Source organism: Podarcis filfolensis (genome assembly GCF_964270895.1).
Source record: "Podarcis filfolensis genome assembly, chromosome: 1".
In the NCBI taxonomy this organism is placed as follows: domain Eukaryota; kingdom Metazoa; phylum Chordata; class Lepidosauria; order Squamata; family Lacertidae; genus Podarcis; species Podarcis filfolensis.
This window is the reverse complement of record NC_139604.1, coordinates 54,254,209-54,278,225: the sequence shown is the minus strand read 5'-3', so window position 1 is coordinate 54,278,225 and position 24,017 is coordinate 54,254,209. Positions and strand designations below refer to the sequence as shown.

The following is a 24,017-nucleotide window of genomic DNA, read 5'->3' as shown; positions in this document are numbered from 1 at the left end:
GAACCTTAGAGAAATTAAATGGATAAATTTCTCCAGCAATACATTTGCAATTATTCCAATGTATTTCAAAACCTCAAGGCAGGGTTAATGCCAAGGGTTAGATCAGAGAGATTTTTTAAAACTAATAAGACTTCACTCTCATTTTCCTTTCAGGTCAGATAACATTATTGGCAACATGAATAAGGGAAATGACAGCTCAGTGACTGAATTTCTCTTGCTGGGGCTTTCTGTCTTTGGAAAGAAACCAACTCTACTCTTCCTAGGTTTCTCTCTTATATATGGCACGATCCTGGTCTTCAACCTCACCATCATGTCTGTCATCCTGTTTGACCGGACTTTACACAGCCCCATGTACTTTCTACTCTTTGCATTCTCCGCATCAGAAACCTGCACTACATTTATCACCATCCCTAAGTTGCTGGTGACCCTGGTGACAGGCAATCAATCCATTTCCTTTGACGAGTGTGCCATGCAGATGTTTTTCATTTCTGTATTCGGAGCAAACAACTGTTTCCTGCTTTCTGCTATGGCTTATGACCGATATGTGGCTATATGCTGCCCACTTCAGTACCATATACTGATGAACAAAAGGGTTTGTACCCAAATGGTAGCTGCTTCATTTTTAACTGGATGTATCATATCACTGAGTATTAATACTCTCATTTTCAGGTTGCTCTTCTGTGGGCCAAATGGAATCAGGCATTTCTTTTGTGATTTCCTACCTGTGCTGACTCTGGCTTGCATTGATGAATCGGTCTTGCACCTGACTAATATTGCAATTATTATTTTGTGTGCCATTGTTTTGCTGGGCACAGTCCTGGTGATGTTTGTTTCATACCTGTACATCATTTCTGCCATCCTAAGGATACCTTCCAGCTTAGGAAGGCAGAAAGCCTTCTCCACATGTGCCTCCCACCTCACAGTGGTGATAACACACTTTGGGTGTGCATCCTTTGTGTATTTGAGACCCAAGTCTTCCTCATCGCTAGATCAGGATACATTGATCTCAGTGACTTATGTCTTTCTAACCCCTCTACTGAACCCTGTGATTTATACCTTAAGAAACAGGGAGGTTAGAATAGCCATAAAGAAATTACTAGTGCACTCATTCTGTTCTCAGAAACTGTGAAGAAAAGGCACTTTGACATTTTTGTCAATTAGCAATCAAGTCCTGATTGAGAATGTAGTTGTTTAAGCTGTGACAGCTATTTGACGTGAGAAATAAACTTGGATACAATTTAGGGTTGGGACCATGGTAAAGAAGATAAGAGTACCCCACTTCTCCCATACTCTCTGGTTCCAATCCTGATCATGTCCACCAATGACTGTCATTTTCAGTCTTCAAAATACAAGGAATGTCAATCCAAACCTCGAACATTATGGGTAGTTTGGTCTTAGTTTTAATTAACAAAATACCATTCTCTAATACAGTTTGCCAGTCTACTGTTTCAGTATTTGTACCTGAATAAATATTTAAGTGCTCAAAAAATCTGTAGGCAGTTATTTGTACTCTAAGGGTTGATATCTATTAGATCAGGGGCAGCCAATGTCTTGCCCTCCAGGTATTTGGTGGACTAGAACTCTCATCAGGGTGAACTGACTGGCCAGCCATGTCCTTGGCTGTTGTGGGAACTTCGTTCTCATAATGTGGAGAAGAGACTGACTCAGGAGGATCCCCTCCCTTTCTGTGATATCTGGGAGCAAAGGGGTAGAACCCTCTCCCTTGTCACTGCTTCATCTGTCCCAAATCCCAACTTCTGAATTCTCTGTCTCCTCTTGTGACAGACCCACCATGTCCCAGTTGGCACCATAGGGTCCATAATGATCAGTCAGTATTATTGCAACTATGGAGGCAGAGCATAGCCATCAAAAATAGCCACACATAGCCTTTGAAATTGTCCAGGTAGGGTGCAAGAAGCCTTTAGAGCTCTCCTCTGGTAGGGAGGGGGAAACCTAAGATTTTAACCATTCATCCTTTACCCATCCACCTTCTCCCACCCTAGTCTCTTACAATCATTCATCCAACCACAGTCCTTGGACATACTTACTCAACCCATTTTTCACTGTACATGTCGAGAACCCCCCTTGTACTCTATATGGAGTAGCTTTTCATTTTAACATTCAAAGGTCGGTCCCACCTGGAGCAATCCAGTGTTTGTCAAAATGGAGAGGCAGTCAGGTGGTGAGGAGAGTGGGAAGGAGATGATGTTGTCAGACAATCCCACCTGCATTGTCTCCCTCTTCCCCCACTACTTATTGCCAACATGTTTCATTAGGGCTTAATATCCTGGTTGAACCTGGGCTAGGAGGGGGGAGTGAGACAAGGTCACCAACCACATTGAGTTGTATAACCCTGATTACACCTTCTCGGGTGGGGCAGGAAGACGCACTGGCCACAGGATCAATTAGAGCTTAAACTCTTATCTTTTTAATTACGGCCTTTATAAAACTCCTGATGAAATTTAGGGCCAAGGTTGGCTTGGGTTCCAATCTATCTCAGCAGGATTGAAGCCTAATCATGATTCTTGAATTTATTTCACAAAATGCATCAAATGAACATTTACGGCTCCCAACCCTAATCCTGCGGAAAGCCATCTAATTAGATTTTAATTTGATCCGGACTTCAATGTATTTATTGTTTGATTTTATACCAATGTTATATATTTGATGTTAGCTGCCCTGAGCCCAGTCTCGGCCGGAGAGGGCAGGATATAAATAAAAGTTGTTTATTATTATTATTATTATTATTATTATTATTATTATTATTATTAATGTTTCATAGTAAAAAACGAAAAACAACGGATTCTAAACCCTCAAAGCGGTTTCTAAAACAATGGTTTAAAAAATCAGGATTGTCAAATTGGGCCTGGGCCAAATTATGAGTACTGTGCACAGCGCTAGTTTTTAACCCCATGGGCAACTGAAAAGAAAGAAAATTTATCTTTCTACAACTGAGGTGAGAAAACAGAAATTATCGCTGTTAAGGATTTATTTAAAAAGACACACCATTTCAGTCTAAATAACATGACACACTATATTTTTGCATATTTTTCTTTTTAAGATGTCATAAACTTAGGGAATTAACATAAATAAGAAATAAATTCAAGCAATTTATATCAATATTCAGCTTTATTGACCAAAACCATCTCCTTTACCATCTAACTCCAGAGCGGAATTATTCTATCTAAGTTTTGCATACTCTGTATTATCCGAGGAATATGTTCCCAAGTGGTGAATCAGGGCTTGTATTAATAACATAGTATCAAAGTGTGGTCTCCCAAAACTGCAGAGCTGCGTTATTCTAGCTGGAGGTAAGATGCTAGGAGATGGTAGCATCCATCTCTTCATGCATTCAAGCTAATCTCCATTTTGTTTCAGTGCCCATCTTAAAAATGCAATTGACAAACAGGAAAGGAGTTACTCTTAAAGCCTGAGAGAAACAGGAGCTGCATGAGGAACGAGTCAGGAAATTGGCTTGTATTCAGATTGGAGAGTTTCTTCAGTCCTATACCATCTATTAGGATTAGATGAAGTATATTTTTTACCTGTGTTATGGAACAAAGTGCTACTAGGCCTCAAAATAGGTGACAGGGGATGGTTCACTGCAAGAGACGAGGGAGAAATTTGGTCCTCTTCACACTTGAATGTGAAACTACATAGTTGCTATGTAGCCAAAACACGCCTGTCCAAAATTTCCACTTCTTTGAACTTTCTCATGCAAAAGCTGCATATAGAGGGAAGGTGCTCATAAATAACCATATATACATGAAATACAACATATATAGATTAATTATATTAAGTAACGTTGCTTACAAATATGTGAATATTAGGAAAAAATGAATGCTAAACTGCTTATGAATTTCCAAAAGGTCTTTAAAAAAAAATACTTGAACTGGAAAGGAATTATGGCATGGTGAACTTTTGAGAAATAAGAAACTGATATAAATAGATTTGTCCAGCCATACATTTTCAGTAATTCCAATGTATTTCAAAACCTCGAGGCAGGGTTAATGTCAAGGGTTGGATCAGAAAGATTTTTTAAAACTAGTAAGACTTCACTTCCTTTTTCCTTTCAGGTCAGATAACATTATTGGCAACATGAATAAGGGAAATGACAGCTCAGTGACTGAATTTCTCTTGCTGGGGCTTTCTGTCTTTGGAAGGAAACCAACTCTACTCTTCCTAGGTTTCTCTCTTATATATGGCACGATCCTGGTCTTCAACCTCACCATCATGTCTGTCATCCTGTTTGACCGGACTTTACACAGCCCCATGTACTTTCTACTCTTTGCATTCTCCGCATCAGAAACCTGCAGCACATTTGCCACCATCCCCAAGTTGCTGGTGACCCTGGTGACAGGCAGTCAATCCATTTCCTTTGTCGGGTGTGCCATGCAGCAATTTTCTTTCTTTGGCTTCTCTGCAAGCAACTGTTTCCTGCTTGTTTCTATGGCTTACGATCGGTATGTGGCTATATGCTGCCCACTTCAGTACCATATACTGATGAACAAAAGGGTTTGTACCCAAATGGTAGCTGCTTCATGTGTAACTGGATGTATCATATCACTGAGTATTAATACTCTCATTTTCAGGTTGCCCTTCTGTGGGCCAAATGGAATCAGGCATTTCTTTTGTGATCTCCTACCTGTGCTGAGGCTGGCTTGCATTGATGAATCGGTCTTGCACCTGACCAACATTGCAATCATAATTTTGTGTGCCATTGTTTTGCTGGGCACAGCCACAGTGATGTTTGTTTCATACCTTTACATCATTTCTGCCATCCTAAGGATCCGTTCCAGCTTAGGAAGGCAGAAAGCCTTCTCCACATGTGCCTCCCACCTCACAGTGGTGATAACACACTTTGGGTGTGCATCCTTTGTGTATTTGAGACCAAAGTCTTCCTCATCGCTAGATCAGGATACATTGATCTCAGTGACTTATGTCTTTCTAACCCCTCTACTAAACCCTGTGATTTATACCTTAAGAAACAGGGAGGTTAGAATAGCCATAAAGAAGTTACTTGTGCACTCATTCCATTCTCAGAAACTGTGAAGAGAAGATATTTTGACCTTTTTGCCAATGCAAACATGCACGTCCTGATTGAGAATGCAGTTGTTTAAGCTGTGGCCGTTATTTGACATGAGAAATAAACTTTGATACGTTTTAGGGTTGGGACCATGGTGTAGGAGATAAGGGTACCCCCCCTACCCCATACTCTCTAGTTCCAATCCTGATCATGTCCACCAATGATTGCCATTTTCAGTTTTCAAAAATACAAGGAATGTCAATCCGCACATTGAATATTACAGGTAGTTCGTCCTTAGTTTTAAATAACAACATGCCGTTCCCTAATACAGTTTGCCAGTCCTCTGTTTCAGTATTTGTACCTGAATAAATATTTACTCAAAAAATCTGTATGCAGTAATTTGTACTCAAAGGGTTGGTACAAAAATGTGACCATTAAGATACATTTACACAAACAGGCTGGTGAAATTTCATTGAGGACTTTTTTAAGAAATCGCAAATTCATGGACATATGGAGCGCTGAAGGGAGAGTCAATGTCTTGCCTTCAGATATTTGGTGGACTAGAACTCTCATCAGGGTAAACTGACTGGCCAGCCATGTCCTTGGCTGTTGTGGGAACTTCATTCTCAGACTGACTCAGGAGGATCCCCTCCCTTTCTGTGATATCTGGAAGCAAAGGGGTGGAGCCCTCTCCCAAGTCTGTTCTTCATCTGTCCCAAACACCAACTTCTGAATCCCCTATCTCCTCCTGTGACAGACCCACCATGTCCCACTTGGCACCATGGGGTCCGTAACATTCAGTCACCTTTCAAAATATCCTGAATAAGGACGGGGGCAGGAACTTGATTCAGTTCACATTTTATGGTGAATGTAATTTGCACATTCCAAAACCATATTTTAGTTTCAAATGCATTTGCTGTTTTTGTATTTTAACTGTTTACAACTAAGTTTATTATACATCAGCTTGAGAGAGGTGTTTATGAGGACATTAGTAAATCATTCATAATAATACTGAAACACAGGAATCCTTTGAAATTCACACTTCTCTGAATTCTGCAATGTGGTTCTGCAGCCCTGTAATGTGTTCAGAATGAATATACTGGTATAAACAGTGCATAAAATGCATACATGGTACATTGTAAATTGTGTCTAGTAATCACAACTGCATAAAAAAATGTAACTATTAAGATACATTTACACAAACAGGCTGATAAAATTTCATTGAGGACTTTTTTAATAAATCGCAAATTCATTGACATATGGAGTGCTGAATTTAAGATTGGAAGAATGAGAGACAGAAATTGAAATTGACACAGAAGAATAGAAGAGGAGCATCTAATCCAATATCCTGTTCTCACAGTGGCCAACTGCAAGCCTCTGGGAAACCAGCAAGTGGGACCTGCACACAAGAGCCCTCTTCCCTCTTGTAGCTTCTAGCAAGTGGTATTCAGAACCATTACTGCCTCCCACTATGGAGGCAGAGCACAGCCATCAAGGCTAGTAGCCACACATAGCTGCCTTCTCCATGGATTTGTCCAATCATCCTTTGAAGCTGTCCAGGTCAGGTGCAAGAAGCCTTTAGAGCTCCCTTCTCAGGTAGGGAGGGGAAAACCTAAGATCCTTTGAGGCCCAATACACACCTTCAAAGCTTCCCTTGGGGGTTCAAATATGGAGGCTCAAACAAAATTCCCATTCAGTCAGACTTTATTTAGTAATGGTTTACAGGGCAGAATTCAAAGAGTCTATGAGAGCATTTCCTGTATGGTAAGATATATGTCAACTTAACCATTCATCCCTTACCCATTCGCCTTCTCCCACGCTAGCATCCTACAATCTCTCATCCTACCACAGACCTTGGACATACTTACTCAACCCATTTTTCACTGTACATTTTAGAACCCTCCTTGTACTTTATATAGAGTGGCTTATAATTTTAACATTCAGACGTTCGGTGTTAGCAGGCTTAGTGAAACCCAAAGGTTTTGTGGCCTGACCACAAAACTGGTAAGACAAGGTAAGGTGGAACCAAATGTGTACAGGTGTTCTTTTGCTGCAACAGCACTCACTCCATGAAATTTGCAAATACAGGAGATGGTTGTGGCTTTTATTCGTCCTGTGCATCTGCTCAGAGCAAATCCTTGATCCCAAACTCATTCCGGCTGAGTGAGTCAAGGCAGCCCATGATTCTCTTAGGTCAATCCCACCTGGAGCAATCCAGTGTTTGTCAAAATGGAGAGGCAGTCAGGTGGTTAGGGGAATGGGAAGGAGATGATGTAGTCAGACAATCCCACCTGCATTGTCTCCCTCTTCCCCCACTACTTATTGCCAACCACATGTTTCATTAGGGCTTAATACCCTGGTTGAACCTGGGCTAGGAGGGGGAAGTGAGACAAGGTCACCAACCACACTGGGTTGTATAACCCTGATTACACCTTCTCGGGTGGGGCAGGAAGACACACTGACCACATGTTCAATTAGAGCAGCCTTTTTCAAACTATGGGTCCCCAGATGTTGTTGGTCTACAACTCCCATCACCCCTAGCTAGCAAGGCCAGAGCTCAGGGATTATGGGAGTTGTAGTCCACCACCATCTGGGGACCCACAGGTTGAGAACTGCTGAATTAGAGCTTAAACTGTTATGTTTTTAATTACAGCCTTTATAAAACTCCTGATTAAATTTAGGGTCCAGGTTGCCTTGGGTTCAGATCAATCTCAGTCAGACTGCAGCCTAATCATGATTCTTGAAATTATTTATTTCACAAAATGTATCTAATGTTTCATAGTAAAAAAAACAAAAACAAACCTCAAAGCAGTTTCTAAAACAATGTTTTAAAAAAATCAGGATTGCCAAATTGGGCCATGGCCAGATTATGAGTACTGTGCACAGCCCTAGTTTTTAACCCCATGGGCAATTGAAAAGAAAGACAATTTATCTCTCTACAACTTAGGTGAGAAAGCAAAACTTATTACTGTTTAGGATCTATAAAAAGACACACCGTTTCAGTCTAAATAACATGACACATTATATTTTTGCATTTTTTCTTTTTAAAATGTCATAAACCTGGGGAATAAACATAATTTTAAAGAAGAAATAAATTCAAAACATTTATATCAATACTCAGCTTTATTGACCAAACCCTTCTCCTTTACCATCTAACTCCAGAGCGGAATTATTCTATCTAAGTTTTGCATACTCTGTATTATCTGGAGAATATGTTCCCAAGTGGTGAACCAGTGCTTATATTAATTGCATAGTATCAAAGTGGGGTCTCCCACAACTGCAGAGCTGCGTTATTCTAGCTGGAGGTAAGATACTAGGAGATGGTAACATTCATCTCTTCATGCATTGAAGCTAGTCTCCATTTTGTTTCAGTGCTCATTTTAAAAATGCACCAGGAATGGAGTTGCTCTTAAAGCCTGAGAGAGTAACAGAAGCTGCATGAGGAACAAGTCAGAAAATCTGCTTGTAATGGAGGGTTTCTTCAGTCCTAAACCATCTGTTAGGATTAGACGAAGCATCTTTTTTACCTGTGTTATGTAAGAAAGTCTAAGAAGACAGAGATCATTTCTTTTCAAAGTGCTACTCAGCCTGAAAATAGGTGACAGGGGATGGTTCACTGCAGGAGACGAGGGAGAAATTTGGGCTTCTTCACACTTGAATGTGAAACGACATAGTTTGCTATTGTTAAAGCAATGCACAGGCCAAAACATACCTGTCCTTCAAAATTTCCACTTCTTTGAACTTTCTCATGATAAATCTGCATATAGAGGGAAGGTGCTCATAAATATCCATATATACATGAAAGACAAAATATATAGATTAATTATATTCGGCAACTTTGCTTACAGATTTGTGCATATTAGGAACAAATGGATACTAAACTCCTTATAAATTTACAAAATGACTTTAAAAAAACACTTGCTTGGTGAAGATTCAAAAAATGAGAAACTGATATAGATAGATTTGTCCAGCCATACATTTGCAGTAATTCCAATGTATTTCAAAACCTCAAGGCAGGGTTAATGTCAAGGGTTAAATCAGAAACATGTTTATAAACTAATAAGACTTCACTTTCATTTTCCTTTCAGGTCAGATAACATTATTGGCAACATGAATAAGGGAAATGACAGCTCAGTGACTGAATTTCTCTTGCTGGGCTTTTCTGTCTTTGGAAAGAAACCAACTCTACTCTTCCTAGGTTTCTCTCTTATATATGGCACGATCCTGGTCTTCAACCTCACCATCATGTCTGTCATCCTGTTTGACCGGACTTTACACAGCCCCATGTACTTTCTACTCTTTGCATTCTCCGCATCAGAAACCTGCAGCACATTTGCCACTATCCCCAAGTTGCTGGTGACCCTGGTGACAGGCAGTCAATCCATTTCCTTTGTCGGGTGTGCCATGCAGCAATTTTCTTTCTTTGGATTCTCTGGAAGCAACTGTTTCCTGCTTGTTTCTATGGCTTACGATCGGTATGTGGCAATATGCTGCCCACTTCAGTACCATATACTGATGAACAAAAGGGTTTGTAGCCAAATGGTAGCTGCTTCATGTACAATTGGATGTATCATATCACTGAGTATTAATACTCTCATTTTCAGGTTGCCCTTCTGTGGGCCAAATGGAATCAGGCATTTCTTTTGTGATTTCCTACCTGTGCTGAGGCTGGCTTGCATTGATGAATCAGTTTTGCATTTGACTAACATTGCAATAATTATTTTGAGTGCCATTCTTTTGCTGGGCACAGTCATGGTGATGTTTGTTTCATACCTTTACATCATTTCTGCCATCCTAAGGATCCCCTCCAGTGTAGGAAGGCAGAAAGCCTTCTCCACATGTGCCTCCCACCTCACAGTGGTGATAACACACTTTGGGTGTGCATCCTTTGTGTATTTGAGACCTGAGTCTTCCTCATCGCTAGATCAGGAAACACTGATCTCAGTGACTTATGTCTTTCTAACCCCTCTACTGAACCCTGTGATTTATACCTTAAGAAACAGGGAAGTTAAAATAGCCATAAAGAAATTACTAGCACACTCATTCCATTGTCGGAAACTGTGAAGAGAAGGCATTTTGACATTTTGTTAATGGACATCCAAGCCCTGATGGAGGATGCAGTTGATTCAGCAGGGCCTGCTACTTAACATGAGAGGGTAGCTTGAGAGCATTTTACTGTTGGAAGAAAACTAAATCCCCTCACCCACATTCTCTGGTTCCAGTCCTGATCACATCCCCCAATGACTGCTGTTTACACTTTTCCAAAATACATGGAATGCCAATCCACCCATTTAACGTTACGCGTAGCTTGGCCCTGAATAGCACAATACGTTTCTATAGTACAGCTTGCCTATCCAGTTCATCAGTATTTGTCCTTGAGCAATGAATATTAACTTAATGAATTGGTACACAGTGATTTGTACTGTAAGAATTGCTGGATGTGATTCATACAGAATATAATATGGAAATCCAACATATGTACATTTTCATCTTTTAATGACAGAATGGATTGTGTATAATTGTCCCTATTAAACTGGAATGTTGTTCCTAAGCAATGATACTTTTTCTTTTACCATCTAAACCACTGAGCCTAGGGCTTGCCAATCGGAAGGTTGGTGGTTCGAAACCCCGCGATGGGGTGAGCTCCCGTTGCTCGGTCCCAGCTCCTGCCAACCTAGCAGTTCGAAAGCATGTCAAAGTGCAAGTAGATAAATAGGTACTGCTCCGGCAGGAAGGTAAACAGCATTTCCGTGTGCTGCTCTGGTTTCGGTGTTCAGTTGCACCAGAAGCAGCTTAGTCATGCTGGCCACATAACCCGAAAAAAACTGTCTGCAGACAAATGCCGGCTCCCTTCAGCCAGTAAAGTGAGATGAGCGCCGCAACCCCAGAGTCATTCGTGACTAGACTTAACAGTCAGGGGTCCTTTACCTTTTACTGGCAATGTAAATGAGCCAAATGAAAAGTGATTTGGGCTTGAAGGATGTACTTTCCTTTTTCCTTTAACCCTGAGGCTGAACTACTGGAGCCAGCTGTAAAATAATGGCAAGGTTGGAACCAGACATACTTTGAATTAAAGAACAGGATGCCTCTTTATTGTGCATCACCTTGAGGGAGGTATTTAAAATGTGATTAATAAATCAGTAATAATAATAGAACTGAAACACAGCAATCCTTTGAAGTTTTCACTTTTCTGAATTTTGTGATGTGGTTCTACAGCCAAATAATTGTACAAATTACATATACTAGTGTAAACTGTGCATAAAAATGACATTTTAGTGAAAATTGCTTTGCAAAATGTAAATCTTGGTTACAACTGAATGCAAAAATATGAATATTAATAGTAATTCACACAAACATGCAGATGAATGTTCATGAGGCGTATTTTTAAAAATGCAAATCCATGGACATGTCGAGAAATGAACTTAAGAGTCAACAAATGAAAAATGGAGGGGAATTGAAACTGACAGATTCACCCAACCCAGTGCTGAAGATGCAGCTTTTCGTTATGGCCTCTGAAAGCTGAACCGTATTATTATGAGCCTCCTGAAAAGGGTAAATGAATGTATCAGTTTTTCCTTTGTATTGATGGTTGGTTTTATTCCATTTTAAACTATTGTTTACTCTGGAACCTTATGATGAAGAGTGGGTGAGAAATCTAATAAATAAATATAAATATGTTGTTGTTGTTGTTAGAATCATAGAATGGTAGAGTTGGAAGGGACCCCAAGGGTCATCTAGTCCAACTCCCTGCAATGCAGGGGGTTGTTGTTAGTATTCAACACAGGTTTGCTGTCCTGGGATCATAAATTCACAAATGTATTTTATAGCTTTCTCCTGGAAATGTGGATATATAGGATGGCAACATTATTCTTCATTTCCAGAGCATTACTAGATGATTACAGTGGAACCTCTATTTGCGACCATAATCCGTTCTGGAGGTCCGTCCGGAGGTCAAAATGGGTCGCTGGGAGAGGTGCCGTTGTGCACAGGCGCGGGCAGCAATTACCCACTTCTGTGCATGTACAAACAATGATTGTCGCTCCTACGCATGCGCGAATAGCGGCAAACTCACTGGCTACTTCCAGGTTTGCCTCGGTCGCGACTTGGAATGACCGTAAGAAGAGGCATTGGTAAAGCCTCTCCTCCTTCCGGAGGGGAGGGATTGTGAGCAGGAACCGATTCCCACGTTACGCAGGGGGCGTTCCGGCCCCTGCCCTGCCATTGTCGCTGGCGCGCCACGCCTCCCAGAAGGGCGCCCAATCGGGTGGCAGCTCGTGGGCGTGGTTTAGCCGCTCAAATGCAGCCATGCCAGCTCTCCCCTCCATTGTGCTGCTGATTTCCACGAGTCACCCACCCACCACTCCCTTTAGTGCGTAGCTGCTCGCTGGACCTTGCTATGGACCTTTGGTTGGTTGCCCTAGTTGCCCAGGGGGCCTGGTAGGAGTTTTTTTCCAATTGGCAAATTGGCACCGGCCTCTTGGTTTTTTTCGCCTACCTCGTTGCGATCGTCACAACTTTCTTGGTATTTGGCGGTTAGGCATTGGAATGTGTTGGTGTATGGAAGGGCAAGGTGTGGCCATCGCCTACCCCTTCACTTATGGGTATTCCGTTAAAGGAATCCGGCGGTCGTGGAACCTGTCCGATGCCCTGTGTGGTTAGGGGCCATGGCACGACCCCCGGTGACATCAGGGGAGAGCTTATAGTTGTATTTGCATCAACAGGCCCCCCCTACTGGTGGTTAACCCTCGTCAGACTCACCCCTCTCCGAGTGGGTGGAGTCAAAATTTGCTGTTGTCCAATGTCTAAGCCAATACCTCTCACGTGCCATAATCAATGAAGTTGTGGCCTTTTCTAGCCCATTAACCTAATATACTGTGTCCATGTGTCTTTATTATTCCCAAGCGGGGGACGGGTCCTTGAATCACAAGCAGAGGTTTGACTGTACTGTGCATGTATTATTAACATGTCAGACATTTCCATGCTGAAGCAAGGTTGGGGACATGCTTTTATCTCTGCTGAATCTGGCCTTGCATCTCCTTCCTGTGACATCTGTGTGTTCAGTGTGCTTGTCTGCCATGGAATCCCAGCACCAGCACCAGCACCTGCTTGCAAGTAGAGGCTCTGTGTGTGATTGACGCACCTATAGAGCCATGCATTGGGGTTCCTTTGAAGACACTGATGTTCAAAATAAGGATGTTAGAAAAATGAGATGCAGTGTCAAGGAAGGGGGACGGGTGTTAAAATGACAACTCTGCTCCAGTTTAGCATGGAAATACCCTACACTTGTGTAATGCCTGAAGCTATTTTCTCTCACATGGTGCAATCAGAAATTCGTTCCATTTGTTTTTCTTCTGCTTCCATTTAATCATTTTCCATCTTGTGAACTCTTGGTGCACCTGATTGCCATTTGCAAACAATCTCTGGGGTGCAGGTCTCTGCAACTTCAGGACTGAACTATTGCTGTGTGGTATGTACTGTGCACTTGGGATTCATTAGAGTAAATATGAACTCTGCCTTTACCCACAGGATATCGTAGTGTGGTGTGTGTTTTTAACACAACCATAATATATTAATTTTCCATGTATAAAATTAGAGAATCAAGTCTTGCATACAGATCATTAAATCAGAAGGCTTTGAAAAGTTTGTGTTCTCTTGCCCTCTTCCACACTTTCCATACAGTAAGTTCAAAATTATTCCCTAAGTATAATGTGTTTCACTAACAAATAGAGGGGTGGGATGACAGAGAATAGCCCAACTGAAGAAGCTCATAGCCTGGTGGATGAGCATAGGCATTGCACCCAAAGGGTCCCAGGTCCTTTCTCTTGAATCTCCAGGTCAGGCTGTGAAATGTTGGAGACACACTGTTTGTCAGTGTAGGCCAAACTAACCTAGATGGATCAATGGTCTGAATCAGTATAAAGTAGTTAGAGATAGAGAGGAAATCTGTTTGAAACATATTTATCAATGGAATTTGGCACTTCTGGCCATCCTGGATTACTTCTTACATCAATTATTCTCTTACAACCAAGCCACTGGTGCATTGTCACTTTAAAAAAAATTGCACAACTGATTATATTCAAAATTCTAAACAAAATTACAGAGGGGGGAGCATGTTATATGTGTAAAAGAGTCAAGCCCAATGTGGTACTATATTTTAACTATTAATATGTAAGAATTTTTATACAGTTACAGGCTTTTTTGTATGCATCTGTTTACATGCTGGTTACTTTAGGGAACCTGGAGTGCATATGCATATAATACCCAAGAAATGTTCGTATTTTTAGTGGAACCGGGGGAAAGGAATACCTTCCTTCTTGACAAGAGCAAAGGAGCAAGAAAAGAAAGACTCATGTGGATAACTTCAGCATCAAGTTGTTCAGAAGGTTCCATCCCTAAAGGTAGTTTCCAGTGCTTCTGCTTTACTATCTACTTCTGAGTAAACTTGCAGAAGGCCTGCCTTCAGACATAAGGCTCGTCCACACTGACCTCTGCTCCACATTTCTAAGGACAGGTTCTGGCTTTCTGGGTCTGTATCCCAGCTCTTTGTTTAATTTTTGGCCTGCCGCTTTCTCCTTGAAAAACTGTTTACCACTGAATTGGAGCAAACAGCAATCCACAGAAAACCCAAAATGTCATTGCTCTGATTCAGTGATAAAGATTGGGTTTTCCTGGGGAAAGTTACAGAATCAAAAACAAAAAGTGCTTGGACACAGACCAAGAAAGCTTGGACCTGTGCCTAGAAAGCATGGGGCAAAAGGTAAGCCCTAAATCTCACTATTTTCCATACTGAAAGAAGAGGAAGCAGTGAAGAGATTAGTAGGATGGATTCTATAAAGTTCTCAGACATGTAATGTTTCCACATTAATTTGATGAGGGCTGTTTTACAACCCCTTGCATGCATCTGCAGTGGAAAAGGCAAGCTTTTAAAATTGTGTGCCTGCTTTTTTAATTGATCCTGAGATATCCTTGAGTGTTAAGGTGGTGTAGTGTAGTGGTTAAGTACAGTATGGAGAGCCAGTGTGGTGTAGTGGTTAAGAGCGGTGGACCCGTAATCTGGGGAACCGGGTTCACGTCTCCGCTCCTCCACACGCAGCTGCTGGGTGACCTTTGGCTAGTCACGCTTCTTTGAAGTCTCTCAGCCCCACTCACCTCACAGTGTGTTTGCTGTGGGGGAGGAAGGGAAAGGAGAATGCTAACCGCTTTGAGACTCCTTTGGGTAGTGATAAAGCGGGATATCAAATCCAAACTCTTCTTCTTCTTCTCTTAAGCTGCTATTGGGACAAAAATGGGATGGGAGGATTTTACTCATGTAACTTTAGGATACGGAGAACTCTGTTATTGTTACATTAATTTCAAATTGAAGCCTTTTTGTGTTTTGTTTTCTGGAACCTGTCCTGAAGCTTTATTGAATAGCATAATGAAAATCAGTAACAGTAAATGCCACTTGGGGGAGTTAAATAATAGGGAGGGTGGGGCAGGGTAACTTCAGTGATAACTGTGCCATTTAAAGAACAATGTCTTGTTCACCAGTTTGACGGGGGGCTAATTACCCTTCAGCATTCTTTCCTCCCTTTTCTTATACTCACAGCCAGGGTGATTTAAAAGAAAAAGATTCTTATCCCACCCTAAGTCTAAGCTGAATTGGTGATTCAAAATATAGAACCAGAAGGTGGTGATTATTGTGCATTAGTCAGCACTGAATGTTTTGTGGTGGAGCATTAAGGCAAGGCTTCCTTCTTTATTTGAGTTTCCAGAAATAAAACAACATCATCCCAGAACTCTTCTTTACTTGATCCCCATCCCAGTACACACACACCCTCCCCGTGTAAAATGTTCTTAGAAACCTTATCACTGCCAAGCAGTGGAAAAATGTTTTTAAAAGGAGAAAAAGAGCCTGTAAGCCCTTGGGCAATGCCATAAAAGAAAAGAAAAAAACTAGGAATGAGCAGATCAGGATTAGAAAGGTCTGTAGACATGCAATCTAATCTGCATGTCTATGTTCCCATCCAGCCCATCAAATGTAGACCATGGAGTTTTGTCCAAAATTCTGGAACCAACCAAAATCCTCCCCCATCCTTACCTGTCACCCTGAAAATATTCTTCTACTCCACCTCCCATCAGCTGCAGCCAGCATGACTTATGCTCAAGGATTATGAGAGATGTAATCCAAAAGCATCTCGTAGCCTCCATTCCTGCTCTCCATCTCTGCTTTATGTGATGCTAGTTCTCATGTGTAAAAAAAAAAATCTCTTCCACGAGGCTTCTCACTACTAGAAAAATGGCCAAAACATACAGGCATGCATTACATACACCACCTTTCCATAGTTAAAACCGTGCTCAATGTGGCTTACAGCATGGGGGGGGGGATCATGATTACAAACATAACAAAGTAGTCTTGAACAGTAAATAAAACGTTTAAAAGTGCACAACTAAAATATGCAATTTCCACATAAATCATTAGAATATCTAAAATAAAAATACAAAAATTAATATGAATAACAGCAACAACCCCCCCAACCCCAACTAAACAATATCCCAGTCCAAGAGTCTCCTCAGCAGCCTCAGCTTTTGTCACTGGGGTCAAACAAAACAAGGAGGCCAAGTATTTTCTGCTTAGATACACATCCCTGGAACACAGTCAGAGCACTGACACAGCAACAAATTAGCATAACATGTAAATATTAGATAGGTTGGTATTATTCAGCTTTATTCACTTGCTTTCTTCAATTACCATCTTTGCTCTCCAGGTTCTTGATGCTGAAAAGATGGACAAGCAGAATAATCACAGCAGGGTGACAGAATTCATCTTGCTGGGATTCACTGATGACCCAAAGCTGCAGATTGCCCTCTTCTTGCTATTTCTAGCCATCTATGTTATCACTGTGGCTGGAAGCCTCAGCCTGATTGTGCTGATCAGGACTTACTCCCACCTGCACACTCCCATGTACTTCTTCCTCTGCCACTTATCATTCACAGACCTCTGCTATACCTCTGCTATAGCCCCCAAGATGCTGGTGAGCTACTTGGTGGGTGATAAAACCATCTCTTATGCTGGCTGTGCTGCTCAGCTGTGCTCATTTGCTGCCTTTGTGAGTACCGAGTGTTTCCTTTTGGCTGTGATGGCATTTGACCGCTACATGGCTATTTGTAACCCACTGCTGTACTCTGCTGTCATGTCCCAAAGAGTGTGCAGCTGCCTGGTTGTAGGATCGTATGCAGCTGGTTTTGCCAACTCAGCGCTGCAGACAGTATGTATATTCAGATTATCCTACTGTGGACACAACATCATCAAACATTTCTTCTGCGATATCCCTAAACTTCTGAAGCTTTCCTGCTCTGAAACCTTCCTTTCAGAGTCACTGTCAGTCTTTGCATCTGGAGCAGTTGCTATGACCTCTCTTTCAGCCATTATTATCTCCTACTTCTGCATTTTATCTGCCATCCTTAAAATACACTCTATCAAGGGCAGACACAAGGCCTTCTCCACTTGTGCTTCTCACTTGACCTCAGTGGCTCTGCTTTATGGAACGGGGACCTTTATGTATATACATCCCAACTTGAAATCTGGACTAGATGGTAATATGGTGGTTTCTGTAGTTTACACATTAGTGATACCCATGCTCAACCCCCTAATCTATAGTTTGAGAAACAAAGAGGTGAAAGAGGCCATTAGAAAAGCCACAACAAAAATGAAAGAACATCCCCCTTCCAAAAGCATTGAGGGAAATGATGGTAACCAATGTCGCACCCCAAGACTGAACAATTTAAACCAAGGTAAGATTACATAGATGCATTACACTGTTCCAGACCATTGGTTCAACTTGCTCGCTATTCTCTACTTTAACTGGTGATAGCTCTCCAGGGTTTCAGACATAGCTCTCCCTGCCCTACCTGGAGACACTGAACCTGGGACCTTCTGCATGCAAAGCAGATCCTCTACTATTGACTAATAATAATAATAATAATAATAATAATAATAATAATTTTATTTATACCCCATCCATCCAGCTGGGTTGCCCCCGCCACTCTGGGCGGCTTCCAATACACGTAAAAATCAAAATCAAAATTAAATATTAATAGATTCAGTTAGGTAGCCGTGTTGGTCTGACACAGTCGAAATATATATAAAAATAAAAAATTGTCCAGTAACACCTTAGAGACCAACTAGGTTTGTTCTTGGTATCATGCACACGAAAGCTAATACCAAGAACAAACTTAATTGGTCTCTAAGGTGCTACTGGACATTTTTTTATTTTTATATATATTCAAACATTAATAGTAACAATCTGATCCAATATAAAAAGTTGCAGTAACTTTAAAATAAATCATTTTCAATAATCCAGTAGAATTACAGTTCTTCCCTCAACTACATCTGGGATGCTAGTATCTTTATGCATATCTTCTCAATAATGACGACCTTATCCTTAAACTGAGTTACAATGAATCAGTTATGACCACCTTCTACAACGTGATAATCACTTCAAGGAAGTCAGAGCATTTCTGTGTCACAGTGTTATTTCATTGTGATTCCTTCCATCGACGTTGTTGCTCAAGATCCTATCCATTCTCTTTCACTAGCTACTGAACATTTCTCAATATGTCACATTCTTTTTTCAGACACAACACCCAACTTTCCCTTGTTTTCAGAGGGAACTGTGGGTCATGGGGCCTCGGCACGCAATTCCACAAGACCTCACCAGAATGGCGGGATGGGCGAATTGTCCGCATGGGTGCTGCCTCATGGGATTCTGCTGCCCAAGGTGGCTGCTTCAGCCCACCTTATGGGCGGACCAGCCCTAGCCATTGGTCATACTGGGTGGGGCTGATGGGAACTGGAGTGAAAATACAGCTGGCAGGGCGCAGGTTCTCCATCCCTGCCATAAATGAAACAGATGTCAAGGTTCTGAGACATACATTCATGTGTAACATATCGTTCGATCCAAATATAAGGTAAGAGAATATAATAAACTGGAAACCCCAAGGGAGTGGAGAAAAGTAAACTATGGTGCCGTGTGCATTCATTTTAATTGCTGTGTGCCTTTAATTGAGTATTGAGACGTTCAAGGCATAAAGTACTCAAGAGATTATCTAAAGCAGATATTATAAATACCCCATTCTATTAATTCTACCCTACCTGGTTTTTCTGCTGTAACTTGCATTACTTAGATCAGGTGGGTCTTGGGTAATAACTTTGTGACAGCCAGTGATTAGGAATTAAAGGTTCCTGCTGTTCTTCTCTGTCATCAACAGTAATTAACTCTGTGTTTACTTCCATCTGTTGCAAATTATGAAAAATATTTCAACAGAAGTACTATGTCTGTTTGGTGAGCTGGATATATGAAGAGCTTTTGTATGGGGTAAATGTACACAGTTGAAGTAATTTAACAGTAGTGTTAATACTAGGGTGATATATTATGTAGTTTTGCATTTCAAAGCTCTAGAACCTAAGCTGGAGTAAGATCCATGGTAGACAATGTATTTACCATGCGTGTGTTTCCAGGACCATGGGAAGAAGGTGAGTTGGCCTTTTCTCTAGGCACTATTTTCCCATGGAAATCCTCTCCAATCTGCTAGTATTTACTCCCAAAGATGCCATTTGACTCCCACTGATATTATCCATATTTTCCATGAGAAATAAAACGTTTATTGCAGATCCAGCCACAGCACCCCCCACCCCTGTGGACAAAGACATTGAGCACAGATATTTGGAACAAACTTGACACGACAACCTTCTGGGATTGGAAAGGCGGCCACACCTTTACTGAGTACAGATATAGGTAGACTTTGGCTCAGGCATCGGATCGATTATCAACCTCTGGGTGGAAGGCTGAAGTTTGAAGGGGCTTTTACTATGTTTGCAGCTTATTTCTCACGTCAAATGAGAAAATTCATAGAGATATTTCCCTTTGAGGTCAGTAAGACTCAGTATTCACAACAGTTTGCAGCTTAAAGAAATTCAAGTGGTCCAAATTGCATTGCTGTCTTTTTGTAGTAATTACTTTACAATCAATTTATAAAGCACCACACACACTCAAAACCCAGCTTTTTTAAAAAGAAAAAGAAAAAAGCAGGCTTCCAAAACACCTGAGCAAGAAAAAGATAAGCAAAAGAAAAGGGAGATAATGCAAGACCTATCAGCCCAAATTGTAAAGTATCGTTTAATGAGGGGAGGATAGTAAAAATAAAATGAAAGTAGATGAAAATAAAATTTGAAATGGAAGAGGGTTTTTTCCACTGGCACTAGATCAAATGTATTTTTCCAGAATTAGAATATGCACAACAGCTTGATTATTGATCCACATTTGTCATTATTATGACAACATTGAAAAAGTCCCACCATCACCTTCAGAGTAACAGTGCTATGTAGAACTCTTCTGCAGCTCTGCAGTAATAAGAAAGATAATGCAAAATGGAATCAGACTCCCTCCCAGCTCACACTGCTTCTAATGTTATCCTTCTAACTAAAGATTTTAAAAGAGTACTTTTCCCATTTAGAGTTGCTGAAAAGCAAGCACAGAGATCAACTCTTTGATCCATTGCACAGTGACAACAGAAATTTAGCTATGATGTCCATTTCACATCCTTTTCTATCCTGTATGTTTGAAATGTACTTTTGAATTTGGAAGCTGGTTAGCTCCAGTTGATCAAATTTGTAATTTGTGCTGCAAATAAATCTTCAAGTCTAGCTATTTTCTTCCTTTCAAGATTACATTTTACCTCTCCCTGGCAGGTGAAAAGACCTAGGATAAATGACCGCAAAAAATCAAACCCAAGTGACTGTGTTCATATTCTCAGGATTCACAGATCATCCAGAATTGCAAGCTATCCTCTTTATCACATTCCTGGTGATTTACACCATCACTCTGGGTGCAAATCTAGGGATGATCATCTTGATCAGGATGGATCGACAGCTACAAACCCCAATGTACTTTTTTCTCAGTCACTTGGCTTTCCTGGATGCCAGCTACTCTTCCGCAGTTACTCCAAAAGCCATATGGGACCTTTTAGCTGAAAGGAAAACCATTTCCTTTGCTGGGTGTGCAGCCCAGTTTTACATGTTTGATGGTCTAGTGATGACTGAATTCTTCCTGCTGTCTGTGATGGCATATGATCGCTATGTGGCCATCTGCAACCCATTGCTTTATTACCTAGTTATGTCTAAGAAGTTCTGCACTGCGGCAGTGGCCAGTGTATATATCTATGGCTTTGCGAGCTCAGTGATTCAAACAGCCTTGACTTTTCAGCTGTCCTTCTGCAGATCAAATGTGATCAATCATTTCTACTGCAATGACCCACCGCTTCTCGCTTTGTCCTGCTCTGACACTCGACCGAAGGAAATCCAGCTTTTAGCTCTATCTGCTATCAACTTATGCAGTTCCCTCTCAGCAATCATCATCTCCTATGTCTACATTCTGTCTGCCATCTTTGGGAAACACTCTGCAGGTGGGAGTCAAAGAGGCTTCTCCACATGCGCCTCACACATGACAGCTGTTATCATTTTCTATGGCACCCTCTTCTTCATGTATCTTCAACCCAGCTCGGCTCATTCTCTGAACTATGACAAAGTGGTGTCAGTTTTTTATGCTGTTGTTATCCCTATGCTGAACCCTCTGATCTACAGCTTGAGGAACAAAGAAGTGAAGGGGGCCTTGAAGAGAGTGATGGGAAGAAATTGTTTTTATTGTATAGTTTAAATAAAGTGCAGACCTGGTCCTGTGTTTAAATAAATAGTAGTATTACAGTTGACCAACTCTACAATTTTATGATTCTGTGACCCTGAGATAAATGCTATACTGATTACCATTTCAGAGCTGTGTTTAGTGATAAAGACCTTCCCATAGGGAGCCCATGGGATGCCCTCCAGATCCCATCAACCAATGCTCAGGGGTGATATAAACCACAACTTTGAGAGGTCACCATCTTGGCTTCCCTTGGAAGGGAATTGTCAAGGCTACGGGAAAGCTATTTCTCCCCCAGTTGTAGCAAGAGCAGGGAAAACAAGGTAAAGTCCTTTTTAATGAGTTTTATTTAATACTAATAGCGAGAGACAAAAGACTGCAACAAGTCTTAACAAAGGCATTGCTCCAAACTGGGCACCTCCTCCCTCCTTTCTAGCAACAGCACCTTCCCTTACAGTGGCCACTTGTGGCCAAATGTCTCTGATTCTGTTGTTCCTGCACTCTTAATGAACGAAGCATTCTGGGAAAAGGATGACCATCTGTACTGCCTCCACCACCCACAAGTGGTTATCCATCTATTGGATTTTCTGGTGAAGGATAGCTGTCACCTTTGGAGTGGCAGGGTGGCCAGCCAACTGGTCATTCAAGCCCCTATAGGATGTACCTTGGATAGAGATGAGTGAATCTGCCAATTTAAGTTTCTCATATTTCCAGTTGTCCGCATTTCTACATCAGTTTGTATTTTTTTAAGTCCTCATGAAAATTCTGCAGCGTTCTAGTTTGAATTTCCCCATATCTGATGTACACATACTTGAAAATCAATTTTCTCTCATGGATTTTTGTATGATGTTTTCAGTAATGATGCATTTGTAGGCATACTTTCCCATAATCTATGCATTTTTGTACACATCACTTAACTACATTGCAAAATTCAGAGAAGTGCAAATTTCGAGACATCGGTGTGTTTCATTGTTTCAGAAAGTGCTAATTAGATGGGTTTGCCTTTAAATGCAAACTGAATTGTATTTCTCCCCCATCACTAGTCATGGAGATGATTTCTCCCCTCTATTTACTAGCCATGGGTGTTCCATAAGAGGTGCCACATACTGTGCTGACCTGCTCAAATTTCCTGCTGGACAAGAGGGCTTCAGGTGCCAAACCACTGAAGTCAGTAATGTCTATCACATCCTTTTCTACTCATATTAAACCTGCATTCACTGATGCTTCAGAGTACACAATGACTATCTGTTCTAAAAGTGTTTTAAGTTGGAGTCAAAACTCTTTGTATATGGGTCTTGTGTGAAATGGGGTTTACTAGCCCTCCTTTCCCATTCCTCCCATCCTAAGCAAAAACAGCATTGCACCAGGGCCCATGCCTATTTGAGGGCTAATACGCTAAGCTTTATTTTTTTTATTTAAAAAATAGCAAATCCTCACCTTTAAATGTTTTTAGCCAATGAGTGAAGACAAAACTATGATTGATGAATGGTTGATGAGTTCTGTCCTGGGTCCATTGTTGTTTAACATATTTATAATGACTTGGATGAAAGAATGGAGGGGATGATCATCAGATTTGCAGATGACACAAAATTGGGAGGGATAGCTAATGCAGCAGAAGACAAAATCAGAATTCAAGGTTACCTCAACATATTGGAGAAGTGGGCCAAAACTAACTAACAAAACTAACAAGGTTGTGCACTTAGGCAGGAATAATCAGCTGCCGAAATATAAAATGGGAGGTGGGGGGTACCTGGCTTGCCAGTAGTGCATGTGAAAAGGATCTAGGGATCTTAGTAGACCACAAGTTTAACATGAATCTACAGTGTGATGCAGTGGCAAAAAAAAGATAATGCTATTCTAGGCTGCATCAACAGAAGTACCTTCTCGCTGTTCTGGCTTCTGGGATAGCCACGCGAAGCCTCTTCAGGGCAGCGGGATGAATGCTCCCCCTGCCCTGAAGAGGCTTCGTGCGGCTATCCCAGAAGCCAGAACAGCGAGAGGGATCACTGCGCAGCAATCCCTCTTGCTGTTCTGGCTTCTGGGATTCAGAAATATTTTTTTCTTGTTTTCCTCCTCCAAAAACTAGGTGCGTCTTATGGTCTTGTGTGTCTTATAGAGCGAAAAATACATTATAGTGTCCCAATCAAGGGACGTAATAGTCCCCCTCTGCTCTGCCTTGGTCAAACCACACCTGGGATACTGTGTCCTGTTCTGGGCAGCACAATTTAAGAAGGATGTTGACAAACTGGAACGTGTGTAAAGGAGGGAGACCACAATGATCAAGGGTCTGCAAACCAAGCATTTGGAGGAAC

The 24,017-nt window shown here is 41.3% G+C and overlaps 4 protein-coding genes across 4 annotated transcripts; all 4 read left to right on the top strand.

Annotated features, from left to right (window-relative positions):
• Window positions 1-175: 175 nt before the first annotated feature.
• On the top strand, window positions 176-1,129 carry LOC310769702 (olfactory receptor 10T2-like; the record flags this gene model as incomplete). Its single annotated transcript, XM_083629311.1, has 1 exon — window positions 176-1,129. The coding sequence occupies one exon, from the start codon at window positions 176-178 to the stop codon at window positions 1,127-1,129; it is 954 nt and encodes a 317-aa protein (XP_083485437.1).
• Window positions 1,130-4,098: 2,969 nt separating this feature from the next.
• LOC310769681 (olfactory receptor 10T2-like) lies at window positions 4,099-5,052 on the top strand (the record flags this gene model as incomplete). Its single annotated transcript, XM_083629148.1, has 1 exon — window positions 4,099-5,052. One exon carries the CDS (start codon window positions 4,099-4,101, stop codon window positions 5,050-5,052), a length of 954 nt encoding a protein of 317 aa, XP_083485274.1.
• Window positions 5,053-9,136: 4,084 nt separating this feature from the next.
• LOC310769606 (olfactory receptor 10T2-like) lies at window positions 9,137-10,090 on the top strand (the record flags this gene model as incomplete). The annotated part of the gene is made up of 1 exon (XM_083629051.1): window positions 9,137-10,090. The coding sequence occupies one exon, from the start codon at window positions 9,137-9,139 to the stop codon at window positions 10,088-10,090; it is 954 nt and encodes a 317-aa protein (XP_083485177.1).
• A 6,701-nt stretch (window positions 10,091-16,791) lies between these two features.
• On the top strand, window positions 16,792-21,720 carry LOC310747219 (uncharacterized protein; the record flags this gene model as incomplete). Its single annotated transcript, XM_083581557.1, has 2 exons — window positions 16,792-17,800; window positions 20,774-21,720. The coding sequence occupies 2 exons, from the start codon at window positions 16,792-16,794 to the stop codon at window positions 21,718-21,720; spliced, it is 1,956 nt and encodes a 651-aa protein (XP_083437683.1).
• Window positions 21,721-24,017: the final 2,297 nt, after the last annotated feature.